General features: G+C 44.2%; 1 protein-coding gene across 1 annotated transcript in view; it reads left to right on the top strand.

The window, feature by feature from the left end:
• LOC112069125 (ceramide kinase-like protein) overlaps positions 1-21338 on the top strand; it is a 103998-nt gene that overhangs the window by 63214 nt on the left and 19446 nt on the right. The window contains exons 4-5 of the mRNA XM_070438422.1: positions 382-445; positions 20386-20528. Of these exons, the coding sequence (XP_070294523.1) occupies positions 382-445; positions 20386-20528 (207 nt within the window). The remainder of the gene's footprint in view (positions 1-381; positions 446-20385; positions 20529-21338) is intronic.

Raw genomic sequence — 21338 nt, 5'->3', positions numbered from 1 at the left:
TGGAAAAAGTCAAGTGGTCTGAATACTTTTCGAAGGCACTGTATAATATGTAGTAGTGTTGTATGTACTTGTAATATGTAGTGTTATAACCAGATAATGAACATGAGTAGAATCACTGCTGACAGTGTTTTGCATAAGCGAGAGGAGCGTTAACACTAACTCTCTTTTTGTACTGCTTCTATTTTCTTGATTAAAAATGCAAACAGCATGCAAGTATAAATTCTGCTTCACAGACACCACCATATGTTCATCACAGCCACGTGCCAAACTAACATTGGATAGAGTTACTAAAAGCATTTTTTTTGTGCCAGCCATTCAATTTCATCTCTCCTTCATTAACACATTAACTATTTATTTTCTCTTGTCTTTCTCTCTTCACAGTCACTGAAAGAAAGGGCCACGCTCTCTCCGTTCTGAAGGAATCCAACTTGGATGGATATGATGGGTAGGGTTGCTTGCCACACAATCTGTTAGATGGTCCGTATAAATCCTCTCCAAAAAATGATATCAGAGAGAAAGAAAATGAACCAATACACTGATCTGTGCCAGTGCTCCCAGTACGGGAATGCAGCCGCAGCAGACTGAATTCATTCTTTAATTCAGGGGTTAGCTAGGTAAACAAAAACACCACTTTGATATGGGCTTGTGTAATCAGCATTGCGATATTCTAATTAATTTGAGATTTTGTACTGGACTGTGATGGGGAGAGGGAGGGAGGGGGGAGAGAGAGAGAGATGCCGTGACACCAAGTCAACCCAGTCGAGGTGTGTGTCCTCTCCGGTGGGCACGGCAGGTGGCGCTTTAATTACTTGTTCTGGAAAAAGTGATGAAGTACCTTCTGTCCTGCCAACTGCTGGTGTGCATGTACGTTTTACACCACACCACAGCTCCCATGTGTCTGCATTACAGTCACAATTAGATTATCTGAGGCAGCTCCGGCCTCCTGTTAAACCAGGGTTGCTGCATAGGTGTCGCTCAGTGGATCAGCACAGGCTAGTCTACACCACGACCCCACCCCTAGGATGGCTAGAAAAGAGAGGGGTAGGGGGAGAGAGGGGGAGAGGGGTAGGGGTAGAGGAGAGATAAAGGGGTAGAGTAGAGAGGGCTAGGGGACAGAGGGGTAGGGGAGAGGAAAGAAGAAGGGGTAGGGGAGAGAGGGGTATGGGGAGAGGAGAGATGAAGGGGTAGGGGACAGAGGGGTAGGGGTAGAGGAGAGATAAAGGGGTAGAGTAGAGAGGGCTAGGGGACAGAGGGGTAGGGGGAGAGGAAAGATGAAGGGGTAGGGGAGAGAGGGGTATGGGGAGAGGAGAGATGAAGGGCTGGGGGACAGAGGGGTAGGGGGAGAGGAGAGATGAAGGGGTAGGGGAGAGAGGGGTAGGGGGAGAGGAGAGATGAAGGGGTAGGGGAGAGAGGGGTAGGGGGAAGGAGAGATGAAGGGGTAGGGGAGAGAGGGGTAGAGGAGAGATGAAGGGGTAGGGAGAGATGAAGGGCTAGGGGAGAGAGGGGTAGAGGAGAGATGAAGGGGTAGGGGAGAGAGGGGTAGAGGTGAGATGAAGGGGGGAGAGGGGTAGGAGGAGTGGATAGATAAAGGGGTAGGAGAGAGAGAGGGGAGAGAAGAGACAGGGTACGGGAGAGAGGGGTAGGGGTAGGGGTAGAGGAGGGGGTAGGGGTAGAGTAGAGAGGGCTAGGGGACAGAGGGGTAGGGGGAGGGTAGGGAGGCAGGGGAGAGAGGGGGGTAGGCAGGGCAGGCAGGGGAGGGAGGCAGGCAGGCAGGGGAGGAAGGAAAGGAGGTAGGTAAAGAGGTAGGGGTGGGAGGTAGGCAGGAGAGGGAGGCAGGGGAGGGGAAGGAGGGAGGTAGTAGGCAGGGGGATGGAGGCAGGGGAGGGAGAGGGAATGAGGGAGGTAGGTAGGCAGGGGGATGGAGGCAGGGGAGGGAGAGGGGGATGAGGGAGGTAGGTAGACAGGGGAAGGAGGGAGGGACGTCTGGCTCATGCTCTGCTAGGCAGGTCTGATATGAGGGACAGATGGAGCAGGTGAGAAGGATGACTGGTGGAAAAGCTGAGCTCAGGATCCTGCTGTCTGTCTTTCTTTCACAACCTCATTACTGTGGCCCACATAATAGACAACCAATATCTCAGCAGACATTATAAGAAACCATTTTTGCTTTGTACTGTAGGTTGTTATGTTTGGATTTATGGTCGATGTTCAGAGTCAGATATGTTATACTCCTCTTATCAACATTTTTATCATCACCTATACCTCAGTAGGCATTATATGGAAAAAGGTATACTGTTTAATGTTTGGCTGTTCATGTGGATTTAGGATCGATATTCAGACATACACTACTGTTCAAAAGTTTGGGGTCACTTAGAAATGTCCTTGTTTTTGAAAGAAAAGCAACTTTTTTGTCCATTAAAATAACATCAAATTGATCAGAAATACGGCGTAGACATTGTTAATGTTGTAAATGACTATTGTAGCTGGAAACAGCGGATTTTTAAAAATGGAATATCTACATACAGTTGAAGTCGGAAGTTTATATACACCTTAGCCAAATACATTTAAACTCAGTTTTTCACAATTCCTGACATTTAATTCTAGTAAAAATTCCCTGTCTTAGGTCAGTTAGGATCACCACTTTATTTTAAGAATGTGAAATGTCAGAATAATRGTAGAGAGAGTTATTTCTTTCAGCTTTTATTTCTTTCATCACATTCCCAGTGGGTCAGACGTTTACATACACTCAATTAGTATTTGGTAGCATTGCCTTTACATTTTTTAACTTGGGTCAAACATTTCGGGTAGCCTTCCACAAGCTTCCCACAATACGTTGGGTGAATTTTGGCCCATTCCTCTTGACAGAGCTGGTGTAACTGAATCAGGTTTGTAGGCCTCCTTGCTCGCACACGCTTTTTCAGTTCTGCCCACAAATGTTCTATATGATTGAGCTCAGGGCTTTGTGATGGCCACTCCAATACCTTGACTTTGTTGTCCTTAAGCCATTTTGCCACAACTTTGTAAGTATGCTTGGGGTCATTGTCTATTTGGAAGACCCATTTGCGACCAAACTTTAACTTCCTGACTGATGTCTTGAGATGTTGCTTCAATATATCCACATCATTTTTCTCCCTCATGATGCCATCTATTTTGTGAAGTGCACCAGTCCCTCCTGCAGCAAAGCACCCCCACAACATGATGCTGCCACCCCCGTGCTTCACGGTTGGGATGGTGTTCTTCAGGTTGCAAGCCTCCCTCTTTTTCCTCCAAACATAACGATGGTCATTATGGCCAAACAGTTATATTTTTGTTTCATCAGACCAGAGGACATTTCTCCAAAAAGCACGATCTTTGTCCCCATGTGCAGTTGCAAACCGTAGTCTGGCTTTTTATGGCGGTTTTGGAGCAGTGGCTTCTTCCTTGCTGAGCAGCCTTTCAGGTTATGTCGATATAGGACTTGTTTTACTGTGGATATAGATACTTTTGTACCTGTTTCCTCCAGCATCTTCAGAAGGTCCTGTGCTGTTGTTCTGGAATTGATTTGCACTTTTCGCACCAAAGTACGTTCATCTCTAGAAGACAGAATGCGTCTCCTTCCTGAGCGGTATGACGGCTGCGGGGTCCCATGATGTTTATACTTGCGTACTATTGTTTGTACAGGTGAACGTGGCACCTTCAGGCATTTGGAATTTGCTACCAAGAATGTACTAGACTTGTGGATGTCTACAATTTTTTTTCTGAAGTCTTGGCTGATTGTTTTTTTATTTTCCCATGTTGTCAAGTAAAGAGGCACTGAATTTGAAGGCAGGCCTTGAAATACATCCACAGGTACACCTCCAATTGACTCAAATGATGTCAATAAGCCTATCAGAAGCTTCTAAAGCCGTGACATCATTTTCTGGAATTTCCCAAGCTGTTTAAAGGCACAGTCAACTTAGTGTGTGTAAACTTCTGACCCACTGGAATTGTGATACAGTGAATTATAAGTGAAATAATCTGTCTGTAAACAATTGTTGTAAAAAATTACTTGTCATGCACAAAGTAGATGTCCTAACTGACTTGCCAAAGCTTTAGTTTGTTAACAAGACATTTGTGGAGTGGTTGAAAAATTAGTTTTAATGACTCCAACCTAAGTGTATGTAAACTTCCGACTTCAACTGTAGGCATACAGAGGTCCATTATCAGCAACCATCACTCCTGTGTTCCATTGGCACGTTGTTAGATAATCCAAGTTTATAATTTTAAAAGGAAAATTGATAATTAGAAAACCCTTTAATTATGTTAGCACAGCTGTTTTTCTAATTAAAGAAGCAATAAAACCGGCCTTCTTTAGACTAGTTGCGTATCTGGAGCATCAGCATTTGTGGGTTCGATTACAGGCTCAAAATGTCCAGAAACAAAGAATGTTCTTCTGAAACTCATTAGTCTATTCTTGTTCTGAGAAATGAAGGCTATTCCATGCGAGATATTGCCAAGAAACTGAAGATCTCGTACAACGCTGTGTACTACTCCCATCACAGAACAGCGCAAACTGGCACTAACCAGAATAGAAAGAGAAATGGGAGGCCCCGGTGCACAACTGAGCAAGAGGACAAGTACATTCGAGTGTCTAGTTTGAGAAACAGACGCCTCACAAGTCTACAACTGGCAGTTTCAATAAATAGTACCCGCAAAACACCAGTCTCAACGTCAATAGTGAAGAGGCGACTCCGGGATGCTGGCCTTCTAGGCAGAGTTGCAAAGAAAAAGCCATGTCTCTTCACTGTTGACTGTTGACGTTGAGACTGGTGTTTTAATATTTTATATAATTACAAATATGGCATCAACATGTTGAACATCTGATTTCCCCCTAGCTGATTATTGTCTGTTGCTGGCTCTGATCGTAGTGTAATGAAATAGGCAGGGAGAGTGAGCTCGTCTGTGGTGGTCGGCTAACCCTCAACCCTCTGGCCCGTAGCCCTGCGTGGCATCGACGAGTTATTGTTGTTTGTGGTCGTAAACATTATTTTGAGCTAATTCTATGAAGGGGGAGGGTAATGTAAAGGGAGGGTAATGTAAAAATATTAGTAACTTTTGGGATGGGGTGCTTTTTTTTTTTACGACCCCTTGAGTTGGACCAGCCCTCCCCCACAGTAAATTTAGATCTTTCCCTTATCAACATTTTTTTTCTATTTGCATGGTGAAATCATTGGGTAAGTCCGTGAAGATTCAAGATAAGCTACTTAACCCAATATAGCCTTGTTTGGTTGTTTGTAAAACAGGATAATCTTTAAGCAGGGAAGCTGTGGTAATACTAATACAAGTCAGATTTATTTGCAATATCACTCAAACTAGTCAGAGACAGGGCTCATAACATGCACTTCATGTCACAACCTGATTGTACAAGATTCACACAAGGCATATTTCACACGATATTTGTAAGTTATTGGTTGTCTGTTTCAATGGAGGTGGCTTTTCAAAAAGGTTTTGTTAGAGCTCTGTTCTACTTTGGTTAGAGAGGAATTGTGCCCAGCTATATAGGAAGCTATCACTGTCTGCAAGACATATCAAAAAGTTTAAGGCAATTTCCCACAGAGGACTAGGTGTTATAGAGTAGTCCACTTTAGGAGAAGCTTTTTGTGTGGAATAAATATTCCCCATAGAGGATGAGGTGTTATATATATACACAGGGTCCTTCACAGTGGTCTTGTCAACACCATGTTAAATTAACCCCAGAAGACTGAGAAGTGTTGAGAAGGTATAAAACACTAATCACAGATTTCTTCATTAATAGACCATAAGTCATTCATTATTTCCTCTATAATATACAGGAGCTGTTCTCTGCATTTAATGAAACTAGTCTATTTTAACCTGTTCCACTAATTCATACCGTGTGGGACAGTGTGACATCCCCAGTCCCTGTTACATGGGTTATGACCCAAATGGTACACTATTCCCGGTATAGTGCACTACTTTTGACCATGGCCCATATGGCTCTGGTCAAAAGTAGTGCATTATAAACGGAAGAGGGTGCCATTTTGAGATGCAACCATGGAATCATAGAGTGTGTAACACAATAGGAATGTCAAAGACGTGGTGGCATTATCGTATGCTGCTGCTACATGTGCAATTATTTCCAGATCACATATTAATGTTAATTATCAGCACCTCAAATTAAAACCTTGTACTTATCCACAAATCTTTACTCCGGTATACAACTTTTATTACTGCCTTTCTGACTGGGGGTGACGGACAGGATGAGGAGTGTTTAGTGGAGAGCCTGTGTTCTTTAATAGAGGGATGTGTTGCCAGTGTATAACCAGATAGTGGAAGAACATAAAGGAGAATAATGTGACAATATAAAGCATTGGAACATGACTATTGGAACCGGACTATATAACCTGTATACAACCTAATCTGATTTTGTCATACACTGTGAAGTGGGCCTCATCAGCTTAGTATACCGTATGAAAGCCCAATTTCTGTCTCGTGGTTTTTTTTCAGTGAGTAAAACATAGAAATCTTGAATCTAACAATCTATCCAAGGAAAGCTAGAATTTTACAAAATGTTGCTACATTTTATTACTTAGCACTGTTTAGTAAAGTACAGCTCAATAGCAAAACCTTACTAACAGGCATATAATCCAACGGGAGGGGCCAATAAAATACAATTTTACACAGTATAATCACCCTTTAATTACAACTAGCCATGGATTGGAGGCTAAACTAATCTTTTTAGAAACAGTAATATGAGGTATTGTTCAAAAGCATTTCTGAAATGAACTATAATAAGCTTTCCTCCTCAGTGTTCATGTATTAGTAATGTGCTTATAGGAGCTTAGTAGGCTCAGGCTCAGCCAATTTTAATGAATTATTTTGCAGCAGGCAGATGACAGATTGCAACCAATTCCTTAAAAAGAAAAAAACATTAAATTTGCCTATTTGAATGCTGCATCCATAACATGTTCTGACTGTTTAATACATTTAATGAAAATGATCTTTTCAAATAGTCAAAACAGATTTGACTAAAATACTAGATAGTTCTAGGTCAACCAGCATTGTAATAATAAAATAAAATTGTATTGGTCACATGCGCCAATTACAGCAGGTGTATACTTTACAGTGAAATCATTACTTACGAGCCCGTTCTCAGCAATGCAGAGTTAAAAAGTAAGAAAATATTTGTTAAATAAAAAAGGATATAGTAACGCAATAAAAATAGCGAGGCTATATACAGAGTACCTGTACCGGTTCAATGTGCAGTGGTACGAGATACAGTAGTTGAGGTAATACAGTATGTACATGTGGGTAGAGGTAAAGTGACTAGGCAATCAGGATATATAATAAACAGAGAAGCATCAGCGTATGTGAAAGTGTGTCTATGTGTGAGTGTGTGGCGTCAATATGCTGGTGTGTGTGTTTTGTGTGTGTGTGAGTGTGAGTATATGTAGTGTGTGTGTTGGCGTTTCAGTGTGGTATGTGTGAGTGCGTGAATAGAGCCAGTGCAAGGGAGTCAGTGCAAAAAAAATGACGCTAAATAAATAATAATAATAAATAGTCCAGGTATCCATTTGGTTAACTGCTCAGCAGTCTTATGACGTGGGGGTAGAAGCTGTTCAGGAGCCTTTTGGTCCCAGGTTTGGTGCTCTGGTACCGCTTGCTGTACAGTAGCAGAAAGAACAATCTATGACTTGGGTGGCTGTCTTTTTTTTGGCCTTCCTCTGACACCGCTTGGTATAGAGGTCCTGGATTGCAGGGGGTTCGGCCCCACTGATGTTCTCGGCCATACGCACTACCCTCTAGTGCCTTGCGGTCGGATGCCAAGTAGTTGCCATACCAACTGGTGATGCAGCAAGTCAAGATGCTCTCAATGGTGCAGCTGTTTAACTTTTTGAGGATCTCAGGGCCCTTGGAAAAACTGTTCAGCATCCTAAATGGGAAGAGGTGTTGTCGTGCTCTCTTCACGACTGTGTTGGTGTTTTTGGACCATGATAGGTCCTTAGTGATGTGCACACCAAGGAACTTGAAGCTCTTGACCTGTTTCACTACAGCCCTGTCGATGTGAATGGGGGCGTGTTCTGCCCTCTGTTTCCTGTAGTCCACGATAAGATCCTTTGTCTTGTCCACGTTGAGGGAGAGGTTATTGTCCTGGCACCACACTGCCAGGTCTCTGACCTGCTCCCTATTGGCTGTCTCATCATCGTCAGTGATCAAGCCTACCACTGTCATGTCATCGAAAAACGTAATGATGTTGGAGTCGTGTTTGGCCATGCAGTCGTGGTTGTACAGGGAGTACAGGAGGGGACTGAGCACGCAACCATGAGGGGCCCCGTGTTGAGGGTCAGCGTGGCAGATGTGTTGTTGCCTACCCTTAGCCCGTGGGGGCGGCCCATCAGGAGGTCCAGGATCCAGTTGCAGAGGGAGCTGTTCAGTCCCAGGCTCCTTAGCTTAGTGATGAGCTTTGTGGGCACTATGGTGTTGAACGCTGAGCTGTTGTCAATGAACAGCAATCTCACATAGGTGTTCCTTTTGTCCAGGTGGGAAAGGGTAGTGTGGAGTGCAATAGAGATTGCGTCATCTGTGGATCTATTTGGGCGGTAAGCAAATTGGAGTGGGTCCAGGGTTTTTGGAATGATGGTGTTGATGTGAAACATGACCAGCCTTTCAAAGCATTTCATGGCTACAAATGTGAGTGCTACGTGGTGGTAGTCATTTAGACAGGTTGCCTTGGCATTCTTGGGCTAAGGGACTATGGTGGTTTGCTTGAAACATGTGGGTATTACAGACTCGGTCCGGGAGAGTTTAAAAATGTCAGTGAAGACACTTGCTAGCTGGTCAGCGCATGCTCTGAGTGTGCGTCCTGGTAATCCGTCTGTCCCTGCGGCCTTGTGAATGTTAACCTGTTTAAATGTCTTACTCAAATCAAATTGTATTTGTCACATACACATGGGTTAGCAGATGTTAATGCGAGTGTAGCGAAATGCTTGTGCTTCTAGTTCCGACAATGCAGTAATAACCAACGAGTAATCTAACCTAACAATTTCACAACAACTACCTTATACACACAAGTGTAAAGGGATGAAGAATATGTACATAAAAATATATGAATGAGTGATGGTACAGAACGGCATAGGCAAGATGCAGTAGATGGTATAGAGTATATAGATATGAGATGAGTAATGTAGGGTATGTAAAAATTATATTAAGTATCATTGTTTAAAGTGGCTGGTGATACATTTTTTACATCAATTTTTCCATTATTGAAGTGGCTGGAGTTGAAGTGGCTGGAGTCAGTATGTTGGCAGCAGCCACTCAATGTTAGTGGTGGCTGTTTAACAGTGTGATGGCCTTGAGATAGAAGCTGTTTTTCAGTCTCTCGGTCCCTGCTTTGATACACCTGTACTGACCTCACCTTCTGGATGATAGCGGGGTGAACAGGCAGTGGCTTGGGTGGTTGTTGTCCTTGATGATCTTTATGGCCTTCCTGTGACATCGGGTGGTGTAGGTGTCCTGGAGGGCAGGTAGTTTGCCCCGGTGATACGTTGTGCAGACCTCACTACCCTCTGGAGAGCCTTACGGTTGTCGGCGGAGAAGGTTCCGTACTACTCACACTGGCTACGGAGAGCGTGATCATACAGTAGTCCGGAACAGCTAGTGCTCTCATGCATGGTTCAGTGTTGCTGGCCTCGAAGCGAGTATAGAAGGCATTTAGCTCGTCTGCTAGGCTCGCGTCACTGGGCAGCTCTCGGCCAGGTTTCCGTTTGTAATCTATGATAGTTAGCAAGCCCTGCCACATCCGACGAGCATCAGAGCCGGTGTAGTAGGATCCATATTGACACTTTGCATGTTTCATGGTTTGTAGGAGGGCGTAGCAGGATTTCTTATAAGCCTATGGATTAGTGTCCCGCTCATTGACTCTAAACTTTAGCTCAGTGCGGATGTTCCCTGTAACACATGGCTTCTGGTTGGGATATGTACGTACGGTCACTGTGGGGACGACGTCGCCGGTGCATTTATTAATGAAGCCGGTGGCTGATGTGGTCAACTCCTCAATGTTATTGGATGAATTCCGGAACAGATTCCAGTTTCTGCTAGCGAAACAGTCTATTAGCTTAGCATCCTTCATCTGACCATTTACGTATTGAGAGCGTCACTGGTACTTCCTGTTTGAGTTTTTGCTTGTAAGCAGGAATCAGGAAGATAGAGTTATGGCCAGATTTGCCAAATGGAGGGTGAGGGAGAGCTTTGTATGTGCCTCTGTGTGTGGAGTAAAGATGATCTAGAGGTTTTTCCCCCTCTAGTTGCACATGTGACATGCTGGTAGAAATGAGGTAAAACAGATTTCAGTTTCCCTGCATTAAAGTCACTGGCCACTAGGAGCCCCACCTCTGGATGAGCATTTTCTTGTTTGCTTATGGCCCTATACAGCTCGTTGATTGCAGTCTTACTGCCAACATCGATTTGTGGTGGTAAATAATGGTGGCCATCTTGAAGCATGTGGGGACAGCAGACTGGGATAGGGATTGGTTGAACATGTTCGTTAACACTCCAGACAGCTCTAGTAGAGGTTAATTTATTGTTTACGCTAATTATTTAAGGGTCGCTTTGTTATTATATTTGTAAACTAAAATGCTTAATTGCATTTCAAATCATGAATGACTGGTATGCTGTGTGATGACATGAACTGGTGAATGATTGGTGGATACAGTAGCCTATATATTGAAATATGCCTAAATGATGGTATTAAGACTAAACAGGATGCGCTCCTAGGCCTACAGCTCAATGGTGGTTATACAAGGCTGCTATACTAAGCCTACTAATGACAATTTGGAACAGTTTAAACAACGTTAAAGGAATTATAAATAATACCAGAGAGGCTGTTCTAACGAGAGAGAAAAAGTGTGAAGCCTTTATTACAGCATAGCAAAGATTAAAAACAGCCGGATTTGTGAAATTGTTCATCCGACATGTTGTTGAGTGAGGCTTGGTGCTGAAGAAAACAGTAGGCTATTAAACAAACACTCAACCAGACAACAGAAGCAGAATCTGTCTTTTTTTTCTGTAGATATATATGGATGATTTATAAAGCCAGGCACATTCAACAGTTAGGCTATTGATTATAGACATAATTAAGTTAGGGTTTCTTAGACAATAAGGCAAGAGGTGTTTTCTCATCTCCTCATTCAGCTGCTGCCTCCGCCACATTGTTCTCAAAACCAATATGCTGGTTAACGTTGCTATTGTAGCATCATGGTCTAGGAAAAGGCGCCAATTCGACAGCGCACTGATGTGTTTCAGAACCGTGGACAGCGACCACTATCCCAATGCGGGAGAAAGGGCATTTGTTATAAAATATTTATTTATTTATTAGTGTAGCACAGTTGTTCTTACATAATATAACCATATACATTTTCAGTAGCACGTGTCTTAGAGTGATGGACTGTGCCATCCCCATGGCTTCCACAATGGATCAGTCCACTCAGATATCCGCGAATCAGACCAATGTCTTGTACACCATGAAATAATATATATATATTTGTTACCTACTGCTTGACTAAAGAAGTCTCCAAAGCAGCTCCATTCTCATTCAGTAATTATGATGAGTGTAGACAGTAGGGGTGTGCGCATGTGTGCGTACGTGCATCTGTATGTCTGTGCACATTTGTGTGTGTGTGTGGGGGTTCTTGCGTGTGTATGTGTCTGTCTGGCCATGACCTGTGTTTCACACACCTTCTCTGTTTAGTCAGGTGATTAATATGATTGATTTATCTTGCTATGTCAGTATGTCATGTTTACCTAGTGATCAGCGATCAGCTACATAGGCTGAGGGGAGCACGTCCTTACTCATGCATTTACCCTGAGCTGTTTCATGGTATTGGCAGTGTGTGTGTGTGTGTGTGTGTGTTGCTGTGTGGATGTGTAACCCTGTACTTTGTCCTTTCCTCTGTCGGTGAAGACTGCTCAGTGCACACTAATATAGTGCCAAATAAGTTTTTTTGGGGCTTGTAACCATAGCATAACCCTTTTATGCGCTATATGGTACCTTTTTTGAAGGTTCTTTAAATAACCATGCTCATAAGGTTCTAAATGGAACTTTTATTGTGCTGTAGAGAATCCTTCCTAAGGTTCAATAAAGAACATTAAAAAAGTTATATATAGTACCATCAAAAAGGTTCTGCTGTGGTTACAACTAGAGGTAGACCGATTATGATTTTTCAACGCCGATACCGATTATTGGAGGACCTAAAAAGTCGATACCGATTAATCGGCCGATTTTAAATTTTTTGAAATTTGTAATAATGACAATTACAACAATACTGAATGAACATTTATTTTAACTTAATATAATACATCAATAAAATCAATTTAGCCTCAAGTAAATAATGAAACATGTTCAATTTGGTTTAAATAATGCAAAAACAAAGTGTTGGAGAAGAAAGTAAAAGTGCAATATGTGCTATGTAAGAAAGCTAACGTTTAAGTCTCTTTTTTATTTATTTTATTTATTCACCTTTATTTAACCAGGTAGGCTAGTTGAGAACAAGTTCTCATTTGCAACTGCGACCTGGCCAAGATAAAGCATAGCAGTGTGAACAGACAACACAGAGTTACATGGAGTAAACAATAAACAAGTCAATAACATGGTAGAAAAAAAGAGAATCTATATACAATGTGTGCAAAAGGCATGAGGTAGGCAATAAATCGAATAATTACAATTTAGCAGATTAACACTGGAGTGATAAATCATCAGATGATCATTGCAAGAAGAGATACTGGGTGCAAAAGAGCAGAAAAGTAAATAAATAGAAGCAGTATGGGGGGTGAGGTAGGTAATTGGGTGGGTAGTTTACAGATGGACTATGTACAGCTGCAGCGATCGGTTAGCTGCTCGGATAGCAGATTTTTAAGTTGTTGAGGGAGATAAAAGTCTCCAACTTCAGAGATTTTTGCAATTCGTTCCAGTCGCAGGCAGCAGAGAACTGGAAGGAAAGGCGTCCAAATGAGGTTTTAGCTTTAGGGATGATCAGTGAGATACACCTGCTGGAGCGCGTGCTGCGGGTGGTGTAGCCATCGTGACCAGTGAACTGAGATAAGGCGGCACTTTACCTAGCATAGCCTTGTAGATGACCTGGAGCCAGTGGTTCTGACGACGAACATGTAGCGAGGGCCAGCCGACTAGGGCATACAGGTCGCAGTGGTGGGTCGTATAAGGTGCTTTAGTAACAAAACGAATGGCACTGTGATAAACTGCATCCAGTTTGCTGAGTAGAGTGTGGAAGCTATTTTGTAGATTACATCGCCGAAGTCGAGGATCGGTAGGATAGTCAGTTTTACTAGGGTAAGTTTGGCGGCGTGAGTGAAGGAGGCTTTGTTGCGGAATAGGAAAGCCGATTCTTGATTTGATTTTGGATTGGAGATGTTTGATATGATCTGGAAGGAGAGTTTGCAGTCTAGCCAGGCACCTAGGTACTTATAGATGTCCACATATTCTAGGTCGGAACCGTCCAGGGTGTGATGCTAGTCGGGCGTGCGGGTGCAGGCAGCGAACGGTTGAAAAGCATGCATTTGGTTTTACTAGCTTGCTCAGAACATGAGAACATATGAAAGCTGGTGGTTCCTTTTAACATGAGTCTTCAATATTCCCAGGTAAGAAGTTTTAGGTTGTAGTTATATAGGAATTATAGGACTATTTCCCTCTATACCATTTGTATTTCATTAACCTTTGACTATTAGATGTTCTTATAGGCACTTTAGTATTGCAAGTGTAACAGTATAGCTTCCGTCCATCTCCTCGCTCCTCCCTGGGCTCGAACCAGCAACACAACGACAACAGCCACCACCGAAGCAGCGTTACCCATGCAGAGACAGGGGAACAACTACTAGAAGTCTTCAGAGCGAGTGACGTTTGAACGCTATTAGCGCGCTAACTAGCTAGCCATTTCACTTCGGTTACACAGCCTCATCTCGGGAGTTGATAGGCTTGAAGTCATAAACAGCGCAATGCTTGACGCACAACGAAGAGCTGCTGGCAAAACGCACGAAAGTGCTGTTTGAATTAATGTTTACGCGCCTCCTTCTGCCTACCACCGCTCAGTCAGATACTTAGATACTTGTATGCTTGTATGCTCAGTCAGATTAGATGCAACGCAGACACGCTAGATAATATCTAGTAATATCATCAACCATGTGTAGTTAACTAGTGGTTATGATTGATTGTTTTTTATAAGATAAGTTTAATAATAGCTAGCAACTTACCTTGGCTTACTGCATTTGCGTAACAGGCAGTCTTCACAACGAGAGAGAGGCAGGTCGTTATTGCGTTGGACTAGTTAACTGTAAGGGTTGCAAGATTGGATCCCCGAGCTGACAAGGTGGAATCTGTCGTTCTGCCCTGAACAAGGCAGTTAACCCACCGTTCCTAGGCCGTCATTGAAAATAAGAATGTGTTCTTAACTGACTTGCCTAGTTAAATAAAGGTATAAAAATAAAAAAAAATATCGGCAAATCAGCGCCCCAAATACTGATTTCCGATTGTTATGAAAACTTGAAATCGGCCCTAAATAATCGGCCATTCCGATTAATCGGTCGACCTCTAGTTACAACCCTTTTTGGGGTTATATAAAGAAATGTCCCTTTTCAGGACCCTGTCTTTCAAGATAATTCGTAAAAATCCAATAACTTCACAAAGCTTCATTGTAAAGGGTTTAAACACTGTTTCCCATGCTTGTTCAATGAACCATAAACAATGAATGAACAGCACCTGTGGAACAGTCGTTAAGACACTAACAGCTTACAGATGGTAGGCAATTAAGGTCACAGTTATGAAAACTAGGACACTAAAGAGGCCTTTCTACTGACTCTGAAAAACACCAAAAGAAAGATGCCCAGGGTCCCTGCTCATCTGCGTGAACGTGCCTTAGGCATGCTGCAAGGAGGCATGAGGACTGAAGATGTGGCCAGGGCAATAAATTGCAATGTCCGTACTGCGAGACGCCTAAGACAGCGCTACAGGGAGGCAGGGCGGACAGCTGATCGTCGTCGTAGTGGCAGACCACGTGTAACAACACCTGCACAGGATCGGTACATCTGAACATCACACCTGCAGGACAGGTACAGGATGGCAACAACAACTCCCCAAGTTACACCAGGAATGCACAATCCCTCCATCAGTGCTCAGACTGTCCGCAATAGGCTGAGAGAGGCTGGACTGAGGGCTTGTAGGCCTGTTGTAAGGCAGGTCCTCACCAGACATCACCGGCAACAACGTTGCCTATGGGCACAAACCCACCATCGCTGTACCAGACAGGACTGAAGTGCTCTTCACTGACGAGTCGCGGTTTTGTCTCACCAGGGGTGATGACCTTTCCAAGATGGCGCAGCTTTCCAAGATGGCGTAGCAGTGCAGACGTGGTTTCTCGTCCTCTCGTTTACTTTTTGTATTTTTCGTCTTTTTTGTATATATTCCAATTTATTTTCAATCTCTTTTTCCATTTTTAAATTAAATATACCTTCCGGTAACCCGCCTCACTCAATGTGACACGGATCTGCAATTTTTTTAATTTTTAGACCTTATAGCCAAAACTTTCATCAGCAGCTAGCCAGCTAATTAGCTACTAGCTATTTAGTCATTGTTAGCCGCTGCTAGCAGCCTTTACCCTCTGCTCAGGCACCAGCCATTTTTTAGCCTGGATAATACCTGCCAGCCTCGGACTGTTTTTCTCCACTACAAGGCCAGATTCCTGCCGTAAACCCTGGACCATTACTCCTGATCATCACAGCTAGCTAGCTGCCACCGAGTGGCCCAGCCCCGAAGCTATCCCTGAGCCAGGCGCATCTCCTGGCTAGGAAACGAAATTACCACAACTACAATACCTCTTTTGCCATCTGGCCTAGTTCCTTTGTCGACACGGCGCCCCGCCGTACCACCACGACTGGTCCGCAGACATAATTCCATCCGCTGTGCCTTCAACCGGCCTTTGCCGGACGTCGGAGCAGACGCTTCTACTTACCCCAGCCTGCTACCTTTAAACGCTGTGTCTCCCGCGTGCTAGCGTAGAAACGACTACCCCGCGGCTTCCCTGTTCCATCTATTGCTGTATACTGGACCCTATGATCACTACATAGCTGATGCCTGCTGGACTGTTCATGTATCACGGTACTCCACTTTGTTTACCTTTGTTTATCTGTCGGCCCTAGCCCCGAATTCAGGCCCTGTGTGTAGTTAACCGACCCTTTCTGCCCATTTATCGCCATTTTACCTGTTGTTGTCTTAGCTGATTAGCTGTTGTTGTCTTACCTGTTGTTGTCTTAGCTAGCTCTCCCAATCAACACCTGTGATTGCTTTATGCCTTGCTTTATGTCTCTCTCAAATGTCAATCTGCCTTGTATACCGTTGTTAAGGATAGTTATCATTGTTTTAGTTTACTGCGGAGCCCCTAGTCCCACTGTACATGCCTCAGATACTTCCTTTGTGCCACCTCCCATACATGCGGTGACCTCACCCAGTATAACTAGCGTGTCCAGAGATGCAACCTCTCTTATCATCACTCAGTGCCTGGGCTTACCACCACTGTACCCGCACCCCACCATACCCATGTCTGCACATTATGCCCTGAATCTATACTACCACACCCAGAAATCTGCTCCTTTTATTTTCTGTCCCCAACGCACTAGATGACCAGTTTTGCTAGTCTTTAGCCGTACCCTCATCCTACTCCTCCTCTGTTCCTTGGGTGATGCGGAGGCTAACCCAGGCCCTGTGTGTCCCCAGGCACTCTCATTTGTGGACTTCTGTAATCGAAAAAGCCTTGGTTTCATGCATGTTAACATCAGAAGCCTCCTCCCTAAGTTTGTTTTACTCACTGCTTTAGCACACTCCGCCAACACTAATGTCCTTGCCGTGTCTGAATCCTGGCTTAGGAAGGCCACCAAAAATGTGGAGATTTCCATACCCAACTACAACATTTTCCATCAAGATAGAACTGCCAAAGGGGGAGGAGTTGCAATCTACTGCAGAGATAGCTTACAAAGTTTTGTAATACTTTCCAGGTCTATGCCCAAACAGTTCGAGCTTCTAATTTTAAAAATGAATCTCTCCAGAAATAAGTATCTCACTGTTGCCGCCTGTTATAGACCCCCCTCAGCTCCCAGCTGTGCCCTGGACACCATATGTGAATTGATTGCCCCCCATGTATCTTCAGAGTTCGTTCTGTTAGGTCACCTAAACTGGGATATGCTTAACACCCCAGCAGTCCTACAATCTAAGCTAGATGCCCTCAATCTCACATAAATTATCAAGGAAACCACCAGGTACAACCCTAAATCCGTAAACATGGGCACCCTCACAGATATTATCCTGACCAACTTGCCCTCCAAATACACCTCTGCTGTTTTCAATCAGGATCTCAGCGATCACTGCCTCATTGCCTGCATCCGCTATGGGTCCGTGGTCAAACGACCACCCCTCATCACTGTCAAACGCTCCCTAAAACACTTCTGTGAGCAGGCCTTTCTAATTGACCTGGCCCGGGTATCCTGGAAGGATATTGACCTCATCCCGTCAGTAGAGGATGCCTGGTCATTCTTTAAAAGTAATTTCCTCACTATCTTAAATAAGCATGCCCCTTTCAAAGAATGTAGAACTAAGAACAGATACAGCCCTTGGTTTACTCCAGACCTGACTGCCCTTGACCAGCACAGAACCATCCTGTGGCGGACTGCAATAGCATCGAATAGTCCCCGCGATATGCAACTGTTCAGGGAAGTCAGGAACCAATACACACAGTCAGTCAGGAAAGCGAAGGCTAGCTTTTTCAAACAGAAATTTGCATCTGTAGCTCTAACTCCAAAAAGTTTTGGGACACTGTAAAGTCCATGGAGAACAAGACCACCTCCTCCCAGCTGCCCACTGCACTGAGGTTAGGTAACACGGTCACCACCGATAAATCCATGATAATCGAAAATTTCAATAAGCATTTCTCTACGGCTGGCCATGCTTTCCTCCTGGCTACCCCAACCCCGGCCAACAACTCCGCACCCCCTGCAGCTACTTGCCCGAGCCGCCACAGCTTCTCCTTCACCCAAATCCAGATAGCAGATGTTCTGAAAGAGCTGCAAAACCTGGACCCGTACAAATCAGCTGGGCTAGACAATCTGGATCCTCTCTATCCACCGCCATTGTTGCAAGCCCTATTACCAGTCTGTTCAACCTCTCTTTCGTATTGTCCGAGATCCCTAAAGATTGGAAAGCTGCCGCGGTCATCCCCCTCTTCAAAGGGGGTGACACTCTAGACCCAAAATGTTATAGACCTATATCCATCCTGCCCTGCCTTTCTAAAGTCTTCGAAAGCCAAGTTAATAACATTTGACCATTTCAAATCCTACCGTACCTTCTCCGCTCTGCAATCCGGTTTCCGAGCTGGTCATGGGTGCACCTCTGCCACGCTCAAGGTACTAAATGATATCATAACCGCCATCGATAAAAGACAGTACTGTGCAGCCGTCTTCATCGACCTAGCAAGGCTTTCAACTCTGTCAATCACCGTATTCTTATCGGCAGACTCAATAGCCTTGGTTTCTCAAATGACTGCCTCGCCTGGTTAACCAACTACTTCGCAGACAGTGTTCAGTGTGTCAAATCGGAGGGCAGTCTCTATAACACAGGGTTCAATTCTCAGGCCCACTCTTTTCTCTGTATATATCAACGATGTCGCTCTTGCTGCGGGTGATTCCTTGATCCACCTCTATGCAGACGACACCATTCTTTATACATCTGGCCCTTCTTTGGACACTGTGTTAACTAACCTCCAAACAAGCTTCAATGCCATACAACACTCCTTCCATGGCCTCCAACTGCTCTTAAACGGTAGTAAAACCAAATGCATGCTTTTCAACCGTTCGCTGCCCACACCCGCCCGCCCGACTAGCATCACTACTCTGGACGGTTCTGACTTAGAATATGTGGACAACTACAAATACCTAGGTGTCAGGCTAGACTGTAAACTCTCCTTCCAGACTCATATCAAACATCTCCAATCCAAAATCAAATCTAGAATCGGCTTTCTATTTCGCAACAAAGCCTCCTTCACTCACGCTGCCAAACTTACCCTAGTAAAACTGACTATCCTACCGATCCTCTACTTCGGCAATGTCATCTACAAAATAGCTACCAATACTCTACTCAGCAAATTGGATGTAGTCTATCACAGTGCCATCCGTTTTGTTACCAAAGCGCCTTATACCACACACCACTGCGACCTGTATGCTCTAGTCGGCTGGCCCTCGCTACAAATTCGTCGCCAGACCCACTGGCTCCAGGTCATCTATAAGTCTATGCTAGGTAAAGCGTGGAGGGTCCAGCATCATCGGACTGAGCTTGTTGTCATTGCAAGCAATCTCAACACCGTGCGTTACAGGGAAGACATCCTCCTCCCTCATGTGGTACCCTTCCTGCAGGCTCATCCTGACATGACCCTCCAGCATGACAATGCCACCAGCCATACTGCTAGTTCTGTGCTTGATTTCCTGCAGATAGGAATGTCAGTGTTCTGCCATGGCCAGCAAAGAGCCCGGATCTCAATCCCATTGAGCACTTTTGGGACCTGTTGGATCGGAGGGTGAGGGCTAGGGCCAATCCCCCCAGAAATGTCCGGGAACTTGCAGGTGCCTTGGTTGAAGAGTGGGGTAACATCTCACAGCAAGAACTGGCAACTCTGGTGCTGTCCATGAAGAGGAGATGCACAGCAGTACTTAATGCAGCTGGTGGCCATACTAGATACTGACTGTTACTTTTGATTTTGACCCCCCCCTTTGTTCAGGGACACATTATTCCATTTCTGTTAGTCACATGTCTGTGGTACTTGTTCAGTTGTTGAATCTTATGTTCCTACAAATATTTACACATGTTAAGTTTGCTGAAAATAAACGCAGTTGACAGTGAGAGGAAGTGTTTTTTGCTGAGTTTAGAACCATTCTTATGGTTCAGTATAGAACCTTCATGGAGAATGTATCTATAAACATCCTTTCTCAATCTCAAAGGTTCTTTGTGGAACCATACAGGTTTTTATATGAAATTCATTTTAGTTATCACGAATAAAAATGCAAAGATCCTTTGACGGGCTTAAAGGGTTCTCAGTATGGTTCTGCATAGAACCATCACCCTTCCCAAAGAAACCCTTGAGAAACAATTGTTTAGTGTGTGGCGATTTGTGTGTGCGCTCATATATCTCGTGTGTGTGTGTGTGTGTGTGTGTGTGTGTGTGTGTGTGTGTGTGTGTGTGTGTGTGTGTGTGGTGTGTGTGTGTGGGTGTGTGTGTGTGTGTGTGTGTGGTGTGTGTGTGTGTGTGTGTGTGTGTGTGTGTGTGTGTGTGTGTGTGTGTGTGTGTGTGTGTGTGTGTGTGTTTTCCCCAGGGTTGTGGTTGTCGGTGGGGATGGCTCGGTGGCCGAGGTGGCCCATGGGCTGTTGCTGCAGGCCCAGATGGAGTCAGGCAGGGACACAGACTCCATGTTCACGCCTGTCCGAGCAACACTTCCTCTAGGGCTAATACCAGCAGGTGATGAGCAAGGATGGTGGCGCACACACACACACACCAGCAGGTGAGGAGCAAGGGTGGCTTGACCGCTCTCCTCTGCAGCTGTTCTCAATCCTCCCCCAATATTTAGAACAGCTTTTCTCCAGGTGATGAGATGATCAAGTTTATGAAGAGTACATCTGCTATTACAACACCATATTGGTTTGAATGGTTTTAGTTTGTATGTTACTACACACCATCAGGCCATAGAGGTCAGGGTGGTTCTAAATGTTTTCTTGAAGCATAGCAGACAGAGGATTCTCACATTTCAGCACTGTCAAATTGTGCTAACAGATCTAAATGATTTTTTAGCTAATCAAAATATATTCAGAACCATGTAATTGACAAACATTTCAATATTATCTCATATCAAGGACATTTCCATAGAAAGAGTGATTTCTTCTATTGAAAACACTGTTCGTTGAAGCAAATGTATCATTTTTAATTTGGTTTGATTTGGTTTAATTTGGTTTAATTTGGTTTGATTGCACTGGGAGCTAATTGCCTTCTATTTGAGACGAAACCATGATTATACAGCATTCTACTGCACTTTAGAATTGTGAACATTGGCAGTCTATCAACCTTTGTAAATGCATGTGGCTCAGACATTAGCTGATTCTGAGCCTCATGCAGTGGATGGTTATAAAGAGCTCATCACTCCAATTATTTGTGGATTAAACCCTCATAGCCACACACACACGCCATGAATGACCCTACACACCACAGCCAGCAGCGAGGGTATCAACAATGCTGGCGTGGGCCAGTCTGGCTATTTAAGCCAACAGTTTGACC

The sequence above is a fragment of the Salvelinus sp. IW2-2015 genome, unplaced genomic scaffold (assembly GCF_002910315.2).
Source record: "Salvelinus sp. IW2-2015 unplaced genomic scaffold, ASM291031v2 Un_scaffold912, whole genome shotgun sequence".
Taxonomy (NCBI): Eukaryota; Metazoa; Chordata; class Actinopteri; order Salmoniformes; family Salmonidae; genus Salvelinus; species Salvelinus sp. IW2-2015.
This window is presented reverse-complemented; position numbering and strand designations above follow the sequence as displayed.